General features: G+C 49.1%; 2 protein-coding genes across 9 annotated transcripts in view; one reads left to right on the top strand and one right to left on the bottom strand.

Annotated features, from left to right (window-relative positions):
* The window catches only part of LOC141917556 (ubiquitin-conjugating enzyme E2 R2), a 95,924-nt gene that overhangs the window by 77,207 nt on the left and 3,656 nt on the right, over positions 1–15,061 (top strand). For 2 of the 3 annotated variants that reach the window (XM_074810826.1, XM_074810825.1), the window contains 2 exons: positions 1,856–1,990; positions 3,466–6,608. In XM_074810826.1, coding sequence (XP_074666927.1) covers positions 1,856–1,990; positions 3,466–3,685 — 355 coding nt within the window. In that variant the 3' untranslated portion in view covers positions 3,686–6,608. Of the gene's footprint in view, positions 1–1,855; positions 1,991–3,465; positions 6,609–15,061 lie in introns of those variants that run through there. The other variant, XM_074810824.1, reaches the window with a different exon arrangement.
* LOC141917551 (ubiquitin-associated protein 2-like) overlaps positions 8,936–15,061 on the bottom strand; it is a 138,781-nt gene continuing 132,655 nt past the window's right edge. For all 6 annotated transcript variants that reach the window (XM_074810804.1, XM_074810808.1, XM_074810805.1 and 3 more), the window contains 5 exons: positions 14,758–14,857; positions 14,567–14,674; positions 12,560–12,627; positions 11,609–11,800; positions 8,936–10,029 (listed from right to left, as the gene is read on the bottom strand). In XM_074810804.1, the coding sequence (XP_074666905.1) occupies positions 9,934–10,029; positions 11,609–11,800; positions 12,560–12,627; positions 14,567–14,674; positions 14,758–14,857 (564 nt within the window). In that variant the 3' untranslated portion in view covers positions 8,936–9,933. The remainder of the gene's footprint in view (positions 10,030–11,608; positions 11,801–12,559; positions 12,628–14,566; positions 14,675–14,757; positions 14,858–15,061) is intronic.

The raw sequence follows: 15,061 nt of genomic DNA, 5'->3' as shown, positions 1-15,061 counted from the left end.
TCCGGGTCAGTGTGGCAGGATTTTCTGATGCGTTCAGATCGCTGCTGCGGGGGGGGCGGGCTGCCTACCTGTCGCCGCGCTTGGTGAGCCACTGCTGCATTTTTACCTGTTTTGGACTTCCTACTGTTACTGTTGTTTTTTGTTACTATTACTAAATTTTTTTTAATCAACCTACAAATTTCTTCTTTTGTCCCTCCCCTATTTCACCGGGGAGGGGAGGGGAAGTAAACAACTGGCCACATGGCGATTGGCTACTGGCTGAGTTCAAACCACTACAGCTGGTTGGGTATGAAGAGTGCAGAGAGCTTCACCTCTAATAGACAATTGCCTTGATGTATTTAAGTAGCTTTGCAGTGACTTTGGAGTCTGGGGGCACCACAGTGTAAACTGGCTTCTCCTCACTTTGGTAGAGCAGATGCTAAATCCAGACACTAATTTCTGTCCTTGGCCTTCCCTAGACTTTGTTTGCTCTACAGTAAAGCTGCTACAATCATGTTGGAGATGACATGCTGGCTTTACAGCCTGTTTGCTGAGAATCAAAGGCTTTTAAATGAATTCTTGAGATAAAGTAGAAGACTGTCTCTCTTCTGTCTGTCATTCCAGTCTGACTAGACAGTTTTTTCCAGAGCCACTGTTCTTTTTCCTACTGAATTATATAATTTGGAAAGTAAATTGTATACAACTGATAGCTGTGCTGAACAGTCTGGCCAGACACAAGTGTTTAGTTTCAAAACCTTTCAAGAAACTCTGCATCCAAATGAACAAATGATCTGGTAGATGTGCTCAGCGTGTGCTACTCTGAATGTGCCCCTAAATCAATGCAAATACAGCTGGGGCTGTAGTCTTTAATCAAGTTCTGCAAAGCAGTTGTTATATACTGCTGTATTTCAAGATTTATTCCTTGTCTCTTGTTCTTCCCTTCCATTTAAATCAAAAGCTGTTGTCAGCAGGACCACCTTGGACAACTGAAGCTATTGCAGTGGTAGCTACGGCCAGGTGGCTGGATGTGTAGAGCTGCCTGATGGGACTTGCTGTTGAGTTTTGTGCTGGTTGTGATGCTGTGTGAGGAGCAAAGGGCTGAATCTCTGAAGTGCAAAGGGTTGTAGGAAATGCAGGAGAAGAGTCTGGGTGAGGGAGGTCGTGTTTGCCCTTGGTAAATGCCAGCAGAGCAGGGCAGCTAACTAGCTTTGTGCTGCTGCTAGAAATCTAGGAAGGCTGTCTGCCAGGGGTTACGTGATTGGCTCATGCTGTCTTTGAGCACCAGCAGCTGAATCCTGCTGGGCCCTTGGTGGCTTGTCTGGGTATTGAAAAACATCTGCACTGTCTTCCCCTTGCTGTGCTTGAGTGCTGCTACAGTAGCCTTAGTGGTGCACAGGCTGAGGGGAGGAGACACCTGGCTACAGCTCCAACCTTTTAACATGCTGTGGGGCAGGGAAGGCAGTGCAACCTCATCTGATGGCCTTGGGTTGTAGTGGTCCTCCCTACATAGGGTAGTCAAAGAGCCTGGCTTTCTGCTGGGAGGCCAAATGTCATGAGCAGGTTTCCAACCCTGCACCATCCATGGGTGGTGTGGACAAGCTGAATTCTGGTCTAATGCAAACTTTGCCTGCTGCCCCATCACAAGCACATGCACAGATGTGATAGTCTGTTGTCAGTTTAGGTCTTTGAGGTTTGTATTTTGTCATCTTCCCTACGCCAATGGCCAGGATTTGAAGTTCATAAATATCTGCTCTCACTTCAATTATTATCCTTAGCTATCCTTGTTTAAAGTCAAAACTTCAGGATAATTAAGTTGTCAGCATCTAGAATCCTTGAATGTGTTAGCTCTGACTGCTGTTGTGGTTACCTTTTTCAGGACTATCTTACTGAGTGTAATCTCTTTGCTTAATGAGCCCAACACATTCTCTCCTGCCAATGTGGATGCATCAGTCATGTTCAGGAAATGGAGGGACAGTAAAGGAAAAGACAAGGAGTATGCTGAAATCATAAGGTAAGCTTTGCCATGTGTGATGCTGTGCTACTGACCTTCTGCTTTGAATCCTATGAAACAGGCTGCTTGCAGAATTTGCTGAAACCAGCTTCTTGCTGTGGTTGTTCCTTTGGAAATGAGTTTTACAGTCTTATTCCAAGTCCACACTTCTGGTCCCTCTAGGATTTTCAGCACACAGAAGTGGTGCAAGCTTCTGGAGCATGAGGACCAGGCTGATCTATCTTGGAATTGTTCCTTTTAGATTAATCTGGCATGATGCTCTGCAAAGCCTATTAGCTGCTAGTAAATACCAGTCAAAGTCCTTGCTTGCCTTTGAGCACTGCTAGCATTGCTTGGGATGCGATTTAAACTGACTGAATCCTACTAATTCTGTGCTTAATGCACTCATGAAACATAATCTTGTCCCTCCAATTCGAGGGAATATCAGCAGGATTTGGCAAGCTGGGTTTGATTAGCTGGAAGCACTGTTCAGTCTTGACTCCTTTGAGAAGTTCATGGTTCATCAGGTGCTGTAGGGAGATTATGTAAACTTGAGCCAGGGTTGCTGTGGAGTGGTGGATGGGCAGCCTGTACTGCAGTGTGACTGCTATTGCACTTGCCCTGGGGCAAGACCACATCTGCATTGACTCTGCTAGCTGGGTGTGCAGGATATACCCCTGGTTGGAGCTATGCAGGGCAGTCAGTTGCTGGCCTGAGCTGTGCAGAGCGCCATGCTGGGAGGTTATCTTACTCCTCTCGAGCTCCCTTAGCTATAGCGGAGCTGGATGTAGTCCATAAACAGAGTATGGCAGACTGATGAGCAGGCGGGCGGGGGTGAAGGGACAGGCTGCCATCTGCTCCTCTCCCTGCTGGGAGGCAACACAGGCCAGCAACAGTTCACAGCCCAAGTGCTGCCAGGAGGCAGCAGCCAGAGCCTGTCCTGGGGCAATTGGAAACACTTGTTTCTTGCCATCCCCAGGCAGTGCTGGGGTTATGGCTGCATCTCAGGGTGCAGCCATGTGCTCAGACAGCTCTTACCCTCCAGTGGAAGCTCAGAGCTGCCAAATGCTTGTGGGAATTGCAGTTTTGGGCATGCTGGGGTAGAGTCATCAGTGGTGGAGGGTGGCTGTGGATGACATCTCTGAACCTACCTCAAAAAGTCATCTTAGGAAATCCCTGAACATTCCTTCTGTAACAAATGTAATGAGATTTGCTTTGAGCACTGACAGGTCTCTAATGCAGAGTCCTGTAGAGTAACTGATTTCATATGTTGCTGAGAGCGTGTGTGCTGTAAACACCCTTGGAGTGCTCCCAAGCTCAGGGCTGTGGGAATGGAATCTGTTTCTAGAGCTGCTTGTGGTGCTTTAGCCAAACATCAGCTCTCCTGACTGAGCTGCCAGAAGGGCTGGGCTGGGGCTGGCTGAGAGGTGGGGAGTTGAGCCACGCTGCTGCTGGCACACGGCCCTGCTCACGCTGCTGTGCCTTCCTCCCTGCAGGAAACAGGTTTTGGCTACCAAAGCCGAGGCAGAGAAGGATGGTGTGAAGGTCCCCACTACACTGGCAGAGTACTGCATTAAAACTAAAGTGCCTTCCAATGACAACAGTTCAGATTTGCTTTATGACGACTTGTATGATGATGACATTGATGACGAAGACGAGGAGGAGGAGGATGCCGACTGTTACGATGATGATGATTCTGGTAATGAGGAGTCGTGACCTGTTCCCTCTATGCCCCTGTACTGCCCTGCCAACTCAGGCCAGAAGGGAGCAGCGGTAACCTAGCAGCAGTCCAGCAAAAAAGTGTGTGTGTGGGGGGAAATCAAAAAAAACTTTGTCTCCTGTTGTATGGATCTATTTGCTCCTTTTTTTATGGACGTCTTAGAGACCCTCCACAGAATGTCTGAATTCTTGCGCTCTTAACCCTTTCATTGCTATTAAGATTTCTTTTTTAAAAAGAAACTCCCTTTTCCACTTCTCTACAAAATGCTCACAGCAAAACAGGTTTGCTTGTATTTAGATTCTTGAATTACAGTCTTGCATTGAGATGTTTAATATATTTAAAGCTGGAACAAACCCACTGGAAGCTGGGTTTTCAGGCGCTCAAGTGCTGCATTTAGTGGGAAGAAAAAAAATCCACACAAAGCAAATTGCCAAGGTTTAGCTGCTCTGTTTACAAGAATAGCGTGTGTACATTCGTTTAGCCTTGTGGTGGTGGCTTTTCCTTTATAAGGTATGGGGTGGAGAGTATAAAGCTACTGTGTGTTGAGCTTGATGGGATGTTACTGAAAGGTACAGTATTCCTTTTCAGCCTGCTCAAGTTAGGAAATAGCTGGCCCCTGGAGCCCCAGAAGGCACCATCAGCTTTGTCTCTGAAAAAGGCTTGTGATGTGAATCCTAAAATAAACACTTAATACTTGTACAACATGTCTGTACAACTGAGCCCTGGGTTGCTATTTTCTTAAAATTTTTTTTTAGACTAGGTTGGGGTTGAAAAAGTTCAGTTTAGCCATGCTGCTGAGATCTGCTGCCAGCTGCCCCTCTCCTGAGGGAGGAAAACAGAAGTGCATCCTGCTGCCCAGCAGGCCAGCATTCATCCCGAACTTGTTTTTTGGCAGTGGGAGAGACCAATAGCCTCGTGCCCCAGTGCTCGCTAGCAGCCCTTGCTTCCTGTAGCCCAAGTCCAGTGCTTGCCTGAGCCTTCTTTCTGTTGTTTATGTAGGTCATGCGTTGGTAAATGAAGCCCTGGTGCAGCCCTCTGGGCTCTGCAGGGTGGGCAGAAGTCAAAGCTGCCTTTGGTGTCTGCCTGGGGTGGCCAGGCTGTCCCTGTGCCTGCTGGGGCATGGGTGAGTGTGTGCAGTCCCACAGGTGAGGGAGCTGCAGTGCTTTCAGGCTGGAAGAGAAGGCCAGGGGCAGGGTTTGACAGGCTGTTTAGCAGCATGCTTCAGCTGGTGCACCAAGCTCAGCCTCCTGCATGTTTTTGGGAGCTATTAGCAGAGCTTAGGGCCTTCCCTTGTGGGTGGGGGGGATCCTGCATGCTCGTGTCTGCAGAACCCTCTTCCTCAGTCCCTCAGCACTCTCACCCCATTGCAGTGTGCTGCTCTTGTTTGGCTGTGCTGCAGTGGCCTGAATTTACCTTTTGCATGATCCCTTGATTAGCAGCCAGCCCTGCCCTCCTGTGCTGAGCCCTGGCACCTGCAGAAGCAGATCTGAGGTGCTGGCCCTGCTTGGTCAAGACCCTCCATTCCCACAGGTACAGAGGTAGTTACCCTGATAAGAGCTGTAGGCTCGGGCATTTGTTTACGCCTCCCCTTCATGTATCTCAGGGTTTCCAATGGTATGTCACCAGCTGTGGTCCCTTGAGGGCTTTGGTGGGAGTAAACTTTGTTCTGCGATCAGCCACCCGGGATGAGAGTCAGCAAGCTCAAAGTGTGCTGCCTCGAGGGAGAGGAGGGGAAGGCAGCCCTTGGGGAGGGGAGGAAGGCTGGTGGGGCTGTTTGAAATGAGCAAGGCAGATGTGTGTTCATAATGTTGCTTGCCTGGGATTTGCTGCAGCAGGGACAGTCCCTGCTCCTCTTCCCCAGGATGTGCTGGTGGTGCATCCCTCTGCCCCCTGCAGAGTAAAGGCAGCCCAAGTGGTGATACCTTGTCCCCCCAGTGCTCCTTGAAATGGTCTGCCCTCCTGCTTGCATGTTACCTGGGGAGGCAGCTGGACCCCTCCTGAAGTGTGTCCCACACGGGTTCCTTCAGCTCATTCTTCCAGCAAGGACTGACTCAGCCCCTGGTGCTTTTTGGAGCTGGCAGCGGGGCTCCCCTGCATTTAGTGGTAGTGTGGGGCACCCCCTCAGCTTCTCTCCAGACCTGTGAGGACAGCGCCAGTGTTGGCAAATGGGTCCCTGGGCCTCCTGGCTGCAGTACTAGTCTCAGGGCCACAGCAGGATGGGGACACCAACCTCCAGTTTTAAGGGGGCTGTTGGGGAGTGAAGGAGCAGAGTATGGCAGTGCTGGCTGTGCTGATGACTTGGTTTGAAATGATACTGCATCTTTCAGGATTTCCCTTGTACTTTTGACCATGTTCACTGTATACTCTCCAGTGACTTGTATTTTCAAGCTTGGTGTTGTAAGCTGCATTATCATGACTCTTCTGTTACCCTTTTTTTAAAGACAAAAAAGCACCCTATTTTGAGAGCTCATACATTAACCAGACTAATTTCTCTTCCCCACTGTCCTGTGCGGTGTCATTGCTTGTTGACTTGCTGGTTTCCTTTCTTGAGATACAAACTGAAATACAAGGGGTTTTTAGGAAACTATTTAAGAAATTGTGGAAAAATGCTTATCTAAGCTGTGTATTCTGTTTTTTTCTTAATCTTTTTCTCCTGTCTCAGCTAATATTAGCATTTACACTTGCAACTACATGCCCCTTTAAATGCAGTTTTCAACCATTCTGAAGCCAGCAGGGTACACTAGATTTCTTAGTTGTTTTCTTAGCTGAAATTCCAGATGTTTTCTTTTTTTTAGTTAATTCTTTCTAGTAAATTATACTAACTGATGCATTTTTGTGTTGTCGTCCCCTTCAGTAGTTATATTTTGTCTCTTCTGCACATCTGTCTACTAATAAAAATGTGAAATGAAAATATCCCTATACTGTTATTTCCCTGTTAATTGAGCTGGTTTATTTGCATGGGTTACTTAAGGCTTTGAATAACAGCTATTCACAAGTTCAGTGCTGCTCCACTGATATAATAAATATTATAAGGTTATTGGAAAATAAAGCTGCTGGTTGACAGGTGCCTGCCTGAACTGATTTAGAGAAGTACTTTGGCAAAAGGCCCTGGGCTTTGCTGTTATATTTAGTCTTCCTAAGTCAGCAAAGGGGAGACCAGTGGGAAGAGGGTTCATGGTGTCATATGACTGCAGCGGGGATGCAGGACTTCGGTTAAAGCTGCTCTTGCTGCTATGGGGATGGAGTCTTGCTGGCATGGCAGGAGCACAGCACTCCTGAAATGGTTAGACAAAACAGGGGCAGAGCTTGCTTGCTGGGGCAGAGGTCTTTGACCTCATGCAGAAGACTGGTAGAGGAATTGGGGTAACCACTGCCAACTACCCCTTCAGGGTGCTTGCCCTGCCTAGCCCATTCCCTGAAAGCTCAACAGTGAAGTTTGTTTTTTTGCAGTGCCTTGCTGCTGCAGTCAAGCAGGAGCATACAGGAGTTGCACTTGCTGCACTTGGCATTGTTTGCAATGCAGCAACTGTGGTCAAATGTGTTCATGGCCTGAGGGCTTTAGCTTCACAGTTGTGCTGGAGGTATGGTGATGGCATTTCAGAACTGCATTCCTAGAATCTCCATGGGGGGATGGGACTGAAAGCAATGGTGCTGTCTGGGCCTTCTGACTGGGATCAGGTTTGCTTGTATCTCCTGTCTGGCTCCTACAATATGGGGCTGCCTAGAGCTGCCAGGAGCTTCTTCATCCAGCAGAAGGTATGGTACCAAAGGCAGGACAAACTCTCCAGCCTGTCCTGCACTGGGTGATCCCACCTGCCACTTGTGCAGGTTTATTCCTTTTTGTTGATGGCCAAGTACAGCTGAGCAACCATCAGACTGTAGAACAGGGGACGAGAGAGGAAATTGCTGCAAAAGAGCCCTGGTGGAACTGACAGTGTAGGGAAATAACCTGTTTAGTCTTGCCTGGAGAGGAGGGGAGGTGGCATGTGGCTGACTGCACAGTGCTGCCTGTGGGCAGGACCCTAGAGCAGTTGGGAAGGTGCTGGAGTTGCCTTTGCTGCCTTGTGCTGGGGAAGAGGAGGGTGCTGGAGGGCAACACAGCCCCTCACCTCCAGGTGTGGAAGTGCTGCCCTTCCACAGCCACAGCTGAGGATGGAAATTGTGCAGCTGGGAACAGTGGAAGCACTAGCTCAAGTCTCCCTTGCAGCTGCTCTGCCACAAACCTAAGACTCAGGGGGTTACTGTGCACTAGCACCAACTCTTATGTGTTGCCTTTTGCCACTTCCAACTGCCACAAGCAAGGACTGACCTATGCCCATGGGGCTGCAGTGGCTTTCTATAAACAAGAAACTGAGTGGCTTTGGGGGAGTTTTTCAAAGACTAGCTCCTATGATGAACAGCTCTGAAAGTAGGTAAATGAGGTGCCACTGCTGTAAGCCCTGTTGGCTCAGCTGCTGGTGCAGCCCTTGTACAAGCTGCAGAAACATTTTTACCCTCCTTGACAGTGGCAGGGGGCCAGCAGCTGCCAAGGGCTTGCAGCAACTGCTGAAGTTTGACCAGTATCAAAACTTAAGCTGGTGCAGAGGAATGCTGTTCATGTTGTGCTGCTCAGAGGTAGGGGGAGGGCTGGGTGACACACTGACCTCTAAGCCAACTGGGTCCTACAGGACCTGAGAGCTGGTGAAAGTGTGACTCTAAGAAAGAGAAGTGGTTGTTATGGTAGAAAGAATTGTTTTTTTTCTCATGGATCTTGAAACAGAATTGGGAAGTGCAAAAACAGCCCTTGCCTACTACATGGACACATACAGCTTTACATTTACCCACTGCCTCTGATGTGAGGGGCCAGGAGGATGAGCCCAGGCCAGGAGCCCTCACCCCTGACCTTCCTCCTGGCTGAGGCCATTGACCTCATGGGCAAAGCAAGGGTGGGCAGTGCTGCAGCTCTGTTCCCTCCTTACCTATCCCAGCTGCTCTGCAGGGACTCATACAGAGCACAATGCCAGAGGACACCAAAGGCAGAGACATGATGTTTATGGCAGGAGTCAGGGTGCTGCCCAAGATCCCATCTCTGCTGCAGGTGCCTGCAAGCTCTCATCACTGAGGTGCACTCACCTTTGTCATAGTATTCAGCATCCCCTACAGACCCATCTGCTGCTCACCCTCCCAGCAGGAGCAGGTGGAAAGGGGCAGGCTGTAAAAGCAAAACTGCCTCTGGAGCCTTTGAAAATGCAGACAAACACCAGTGATATGCTTAGATCTTTATTAGGTGGAAGAAGGGCTAAAACAAAATGAAATTCCTAAACCATTCACCACACTGGTGTAGGACAAGAAGGACCAGGAGTTACCTCCAGGGTCTTGTTTTAAAAGAAGTGGGGAAGGACAGGTGAAGTTTCCATCCAGTAGTTCTGGCTTTCCTGGCCAGGGTGGCTCAGGGCAAAGAGAGATACAAGACACAGCTTATACTTTTAAGAAACCGCTACATCATTTTTGCCTCTACTGCTGCAAAGGAGATTCCAGGACCCACTGAGCCATCCAAAGTCTCTTGCTAGAGAAACAAACAAACAAAAAGCAAAAGCCTTTCTTTTTTTTTATTATTCAAAAATTGAAAAATAAAAAGGTGAGGCTGTGTGACCAAACTGCCCACAAGAGTTCGTCTTCCACAGCAGGAGCAAGAGAGGAGACGAAAGAAAGGGGAAGGCCCACAAAACTTTTTTTTAATTCCCCTCCCCCCCCCTTTTTTTTTTTCCCCTCTTTAAAGTAACAGCTATATTGGGGGCTGAGGGCAGAAATCAAACCACCAGGACACATCTTGATCCTTTCTGGGAGCAGGCCACCTCATTTGCCTGAATTTAGAACTGCATTAAATAAATGGGCTCCAGCTCCAAAAAAATGGCACAGTTTGACAGAGTTATAAAGCTTAAAAAAACAAGGAAGGATGCCCTGGTGCAGATGGGAAATGAATAATTAGTTTTCCTACAAAGAAAATAAAACAGGCTGCAAAATGCAGAAAACCACATTTAGGGTCTATTACATTTACAAATACATACATATATATATATTACATACAACAGCAACTCAAAGAGGAAGCTGACAAAGGCTGGCTGGCTGCAGTTCCCACAGACATTTGGCTGAGCAGTTACTTCTAATAATTCCAGTAATGGGCTTCAGCTTTTTTCTTTTTCTCTTTTGTTTTTTTTTTCCTCCTCCTCTCCTTTCATTCTCTCCCCCCTCCCCAGTTTTGGATTTAGTTTGTCCAGTATGGAGAAGTGCCATAGGCGGTTTTGGTAGCCTGAGACTTTTGCTGCATGGTGCTGGGTTGGTTGCGTTGGCCAGATCCACCCTACAAATTGGAAAGGAAGGAGATACGGGCATCAGCTGCCATAGCACCAGCATTCCCAGGAAGACAAGCCTGTCTGTACATCAGCAGAAGAGCTGCCACCCCCAGGGACAGCCCTGACACCAGCTAACACAGCAATGCTCCCCCCGAACGGATCCATTTCTGCTCTGCAACATCTCCATGTCTCACAATCCAAGACGAACAGCCACAGAGACACCAAGCAGGAGTGCAGGGATGCACCATCCCACTGCCCCCCAACCTAGACATATTCAAGCACAAGGAAGGAGAAGAGCAGGACTGGGGACAGCAAAGGAGCTCTCAAGGTGAACAGAAGTGGTGCACCAGCCAAGGATTTCATACATTCAGAGAGAGAAGTAATTTCTTATTTCTGGACTCTAAGGCAGAACACTGTTTTTTCAGGGAACATTTGTAGTGAGGAAACACATGGGCTGGTGAAACCAAATCAGAAATCAGAGCTGACATGCAACCTGCAATGGGATGTTTGATTCCCCTCCCCCCCCCCCAAGTTACAGTACAAGTGCTCACATCCTGCTCTCTTTGCTCTCCTGCCACAGCCAGGGGACAGCAGCACCTGCCTTGGCTTCACACCTCACAGCCCATCTCTCCACACCCCACATCAGGATGGCCTCTTCACAGATTCACAGGCTGGCAGGGACCTCTTGAGGTATCTTGTTCAACCCCTCTGCTCAAGCAGGGCCACCTAGAGCCAGTTGCCCAGGACCATGTCCAGATAGCTCCAAGGATGGAGACTCCACAACCTCCTGGGCAACCTATGCCAGTGCTTGGTCACCATCCCAGTAAGAAACGTGTTTTCTGATGTTCAGAGGGAATCTCCTGTGTTTCAGTTTGTGCCCATTGCCTCTGGTCCTGTCACTGGGCACCACTGAAAAGAGCCTGGCTCCATCCTCTTTGCACCCTCCCTTCAGGTATTTATAGACATTGATGAGATCCCCCCGAGCCTTCTCTTCTCCAGGCTAAACAGTCCCAGCTCTCTCAGCCTTTCCTCATAGGAGAGATGCTCCAGTCCCTTCATCATCTTTGTGGCCCTTCTTTGGACTCCCTCCAGTATGTCCATGTCTTGCTTGTACTGGGGAGCCCAGAACTGGACACAGGACTCCAGGTGTGGCCTCACCAGTGCTGAGTAGAGGGGAAGGATCACCTCCCCCGACCTGCTGGCACCACTCCTCCTAACGCAGCCCAGGATACCATCAGCTTTCTTTGTGGCAAGGGCACATTGCTGGCTCATGGTCAACTTGGCATCCACAGGGATGCCCAGGGCCTTTTCTGCCAAGCTGCTTTGGCCCCCAGCATACATTGGTGCATGGGGTTGTTCCTCCCCAGGGGCAGGACTTTGCACTTCCCCTTGCTGAACTTCATGAGGTTCCCTCCCCAAGTTGGTCAATGGCATCAAGTCTGTCAAGTCTGCAATCATTGTCAAGACCCTTTCCCAATGAGCAAAGCAAAAACCAGGAGGAAGCAAAAACCCCCAAGACCCTGCTGGGATGTGAGTGGGAGTAATCTGCCCTCAGGCACACTGTAGATGTGGAAGGGGCCGACTCACCTGCCCATCTTGCTGAAGATGGTGATGCAGCACCTGGGAATGAGGCTGCTGATGCGCAGGCAGGATATGGAGAAATGGGGCTGGAGCATAACCCGGGGCAGCACCAGGGTTCAGGGGCCCAGTTGATCCGAGAGCAGAGGGCAGGCTGAAAGGAGGCGGCGTGCCAGCATGGAATCCCTGTTTGTCAAATGTCTGCACAGGAGGCAAGGGGGACAGCATCAGAGACTGGTGTGAGCAGCCCCATGGTGACCAGACAAGAACAAGAGTGGCCTAAACACACATTGCCTGAACCTTTCACCAACCCTGTGAGCAAGCCAAGTCACACCTGCAAGCACTTCAGCACATGAGTTTCAGCTCCTGTTCTCACCCATACTTCTGGCACTAATGCCCCCAACATTTTATTTTGTTTTTATTTCCATGGCTACTGTGCTTCTTTTTTCCCCGACCTCTTTTTACTCAGTGGGACATAGGATGGCAGCAGCTGCCTGAAATCAGTCCTTCACACATTGCAGGGGCTCAGGCTGGAATTACTCAACCCACCCAGGGAGGCCCAACAAAAACACAAGAAAAACTTGCAATAAGATTTTTCACCCCCTGGCCAAAGCTTGACCCAGCCTTTCAATTCACCTGCTTTGGGGGCTATTTTGACTAAAAATATTAGTGCCATCACACTTCATTTGCACCCAGGACACAGTTCGCGTGGGACAGTGTGCAGCAGCGTAGAGCACTGCACTTATGCCAGCAGCTGCTGCCAGGAGTGGACGTGGCAGAAGCGGTGGGACAGAGGGCAAGACTCCTCTCCAACAGCAAACAGAGCCAGCATAAGAAATGCCACAGCCTGTTGACCCCAAGACCAACTGGCCTGGGAATGGCCCTAGCCACCAACACTCCACAGGGGGAGCCATTGGCCTGGCCTCAGGCCACAGGGGAGGAGGGTCCAGCATTGCTTACCTGAGTCTTGTTATAGACTGAGCCACTGATATCAGGCACACCTGTGTTACTTGAGGTCACAGAAACACCTGGAAAACAAAAAAAAAGCCACCAACAACGAGAGAGTCCACCACCACCCAACATAAGCCCCATGCTTTGTTCCCAGCACCTCCTTTGTCTGCAACTGCTGCACCACATGCCCTGCTGCTGCCAGCCAGCTCAGCAGGGTTCTCCATGCTGTCAGACCCACAGCACCCCACATAGGAACATAAAAATGGGCTCAGTTCATTGCTCCCACTGCAAAGTGGGAAACCAGCCCACTAGGATAAATCACCCACATCCACAACCCAGCAGTTACCACTTGGATTCAAATGCACTTCACCAGGCAGCAGCTGGCTGCACCAAACACTCATTTAAGCTCACAAAAAGCCAGCTTTCCCCTAGGATTAGGAATGCATTTGGGTTTACTGCAGCATTCAAGAGCTTTCAAGTGGTGCAATGAGACCCAGCATCTGCTACACATTTGAGCCCTTGCCCTTTCACATCCTGCAGAAGGGTGAGGTCTGGGATGCTCCTCTGCCCTGAGATAATTAACATCAGTGATTCCAGCTGGCTTCCACCTGGACCAGCTGGTGCCACAACAAGCTCAGAAACACTCACTCACCAGTGAGGTGACTCTCAAACCAGCCACTTATTCAGTCTTATAAAGACTGGCTCTAATCGTTTCACTTGGATCAAAATAAAACCAGCAGTTCCTTTGCCCAGTGAATCAGAGGACTGGACTCAGAGGGTGTGCACTGCTCTAAGGTTGTACCCTTCCTAGGACATTGCTCCTTTTTGGATTGCTCCTCTACAGCTCTTGGCTGAAGACAGTCCAGTTGGTGTTTCAAATGCACAGTAAATGCCTGGTATTTGCTTAAGCCCAAGGATGAACTAGTTAGTGCTAAGCAATTCAGTATCGTGGTTTGAACTCGGTTGGCAGTCAATCACCATGCAGCTGGTTGCTCACCTTTTCTCCCGCCCAGAAAAATAAGGGAGGGACAAAAAGGAAGAACTCATAGGTTGAAATATAAAAACAGTTTAGTGATGGTAACAAAACAATAACAACAGGAAGTCCAAACAGGTAACGCACAATGCGCTTGCTCACCACCTGCCAACTGATATGCAGCCTGCCCCCAGCAGCGATCCCAACAGAACAAAGATCCCACATGCCGATTGGAAGCAAGAGAGAACCCACCTCCTTTATATACTGAGCATGATATGGAATACTTCAATGGCCAATCCAGGCCTGGCACTCCAGCTGTGCCACCTCCCAGCTCAAAGAAAGTTAACTCTATCCAGGCTGAAATCCGGGTAGGGCACTCTGGTTATGCTCTCTCCCAGCTCAAGAAAATTAACTCTATCCCAGCTGAAACCAGGACAGTTTCTCAGGTCTAACCAGCATGTGCAGAATAAAGCTTTCATATAAGCTGTATAAATTCTTCAGCCTTTACAGTCACAAAGGAAACATTTCCAGGCATGAAACAATGTGATGATTTACAGGGTGTATGGACAACAGCTGAAACAACAACCCAGAAATGTGTGAACTGCCCTGCTACCCCTAACACACGGCTATCTTGGATGCCTACCAAGAAACTCAAAATCTAGTCTTCATTTGGCAGAGGACCATTTCAGCAGCAGCATCCGACTTCTTAGGCTTCAAAAACACAGCACTGCTGTGGGGCCATTATATTCTTCAGCTAAGAAAACTTAGGAAATGTTTCCTTAGCTGAGGAAACAGCTCACCATTTCTCCCATGTATAATTGTGGACAAAGCTGTGCATCAGCCACACAAATCCTTATGCAAAGTTCAGCCATGAGGTTTAGAAGGAACGTTTGGGCCATTAAAAAAGCATTTTGTATACGGGAGATGGAGAAACAGCTTGGATTGTGACCCTGTTTGGAGCTGGCTGCTGTGTTGACTGCACAGCACTGGGAGTTTGCCCTACTAAATCCCACTCAAGAGCAACCTCAAGTCTCATGTGTTACCTTTCCCAGGTCCAGTGCCAGCAGATTTGTTTTGTGCTTGAGATGACCCACTGTAGCCTCCTTTGCTGTAATCTCCAGCTGCCGTTCCCTGCGTTAAGTCATCATAGCCTGCCGGTGTGTACAAGACAGGGTGTTACAGTGTGCAAGCAGCTCTGCAGACGCTCACGTGAAAAGCGCAGCGGTAAGCATACCTGCTCCATAGCCATGCTGCCCGTAGCCACTCGCTTGCTGGAAAGGAGTCGATGCGGTGTTCAGGTTGACTCCATGCTGTTTAGCAGATGCTGGAGGTACCTGGATATAGGAAGGGAACAAAAGGCGCTGTTAACTGGGGAACAGCAAGCAAAACATGAGCTTCCTCTGCCATCTAGCGGGGAAGGCGCCTCCATCTCATGTGGGAAATTTAATCTGGAGTTGGGAGCACTGGGATGGCGTGGGACATGGCACTCATGCCTCCAGCAGTAACTTGCTGTAGTGGCTTTGTGCAGGGGGTTTTAA

Source organism: Strix aluco, chromosome W, assembly GCF_031877795.1.
Source record: "Strix aluco isolate bStrAlu1 chromosome W, bStrAlu1.hap1, whole genome shotgun sequence".
In the NCBI taxonomy this organism is placed as follows: Eukaryota; Metazoa; Chordata; class Aves; order Strigiformes; family Strigidae; genus Strix; species Strix aluco.
Note: the sequence above shows the minus strand (reverse complement) of the source record. Positions and strands in the feature narration are given on the sequence as shown.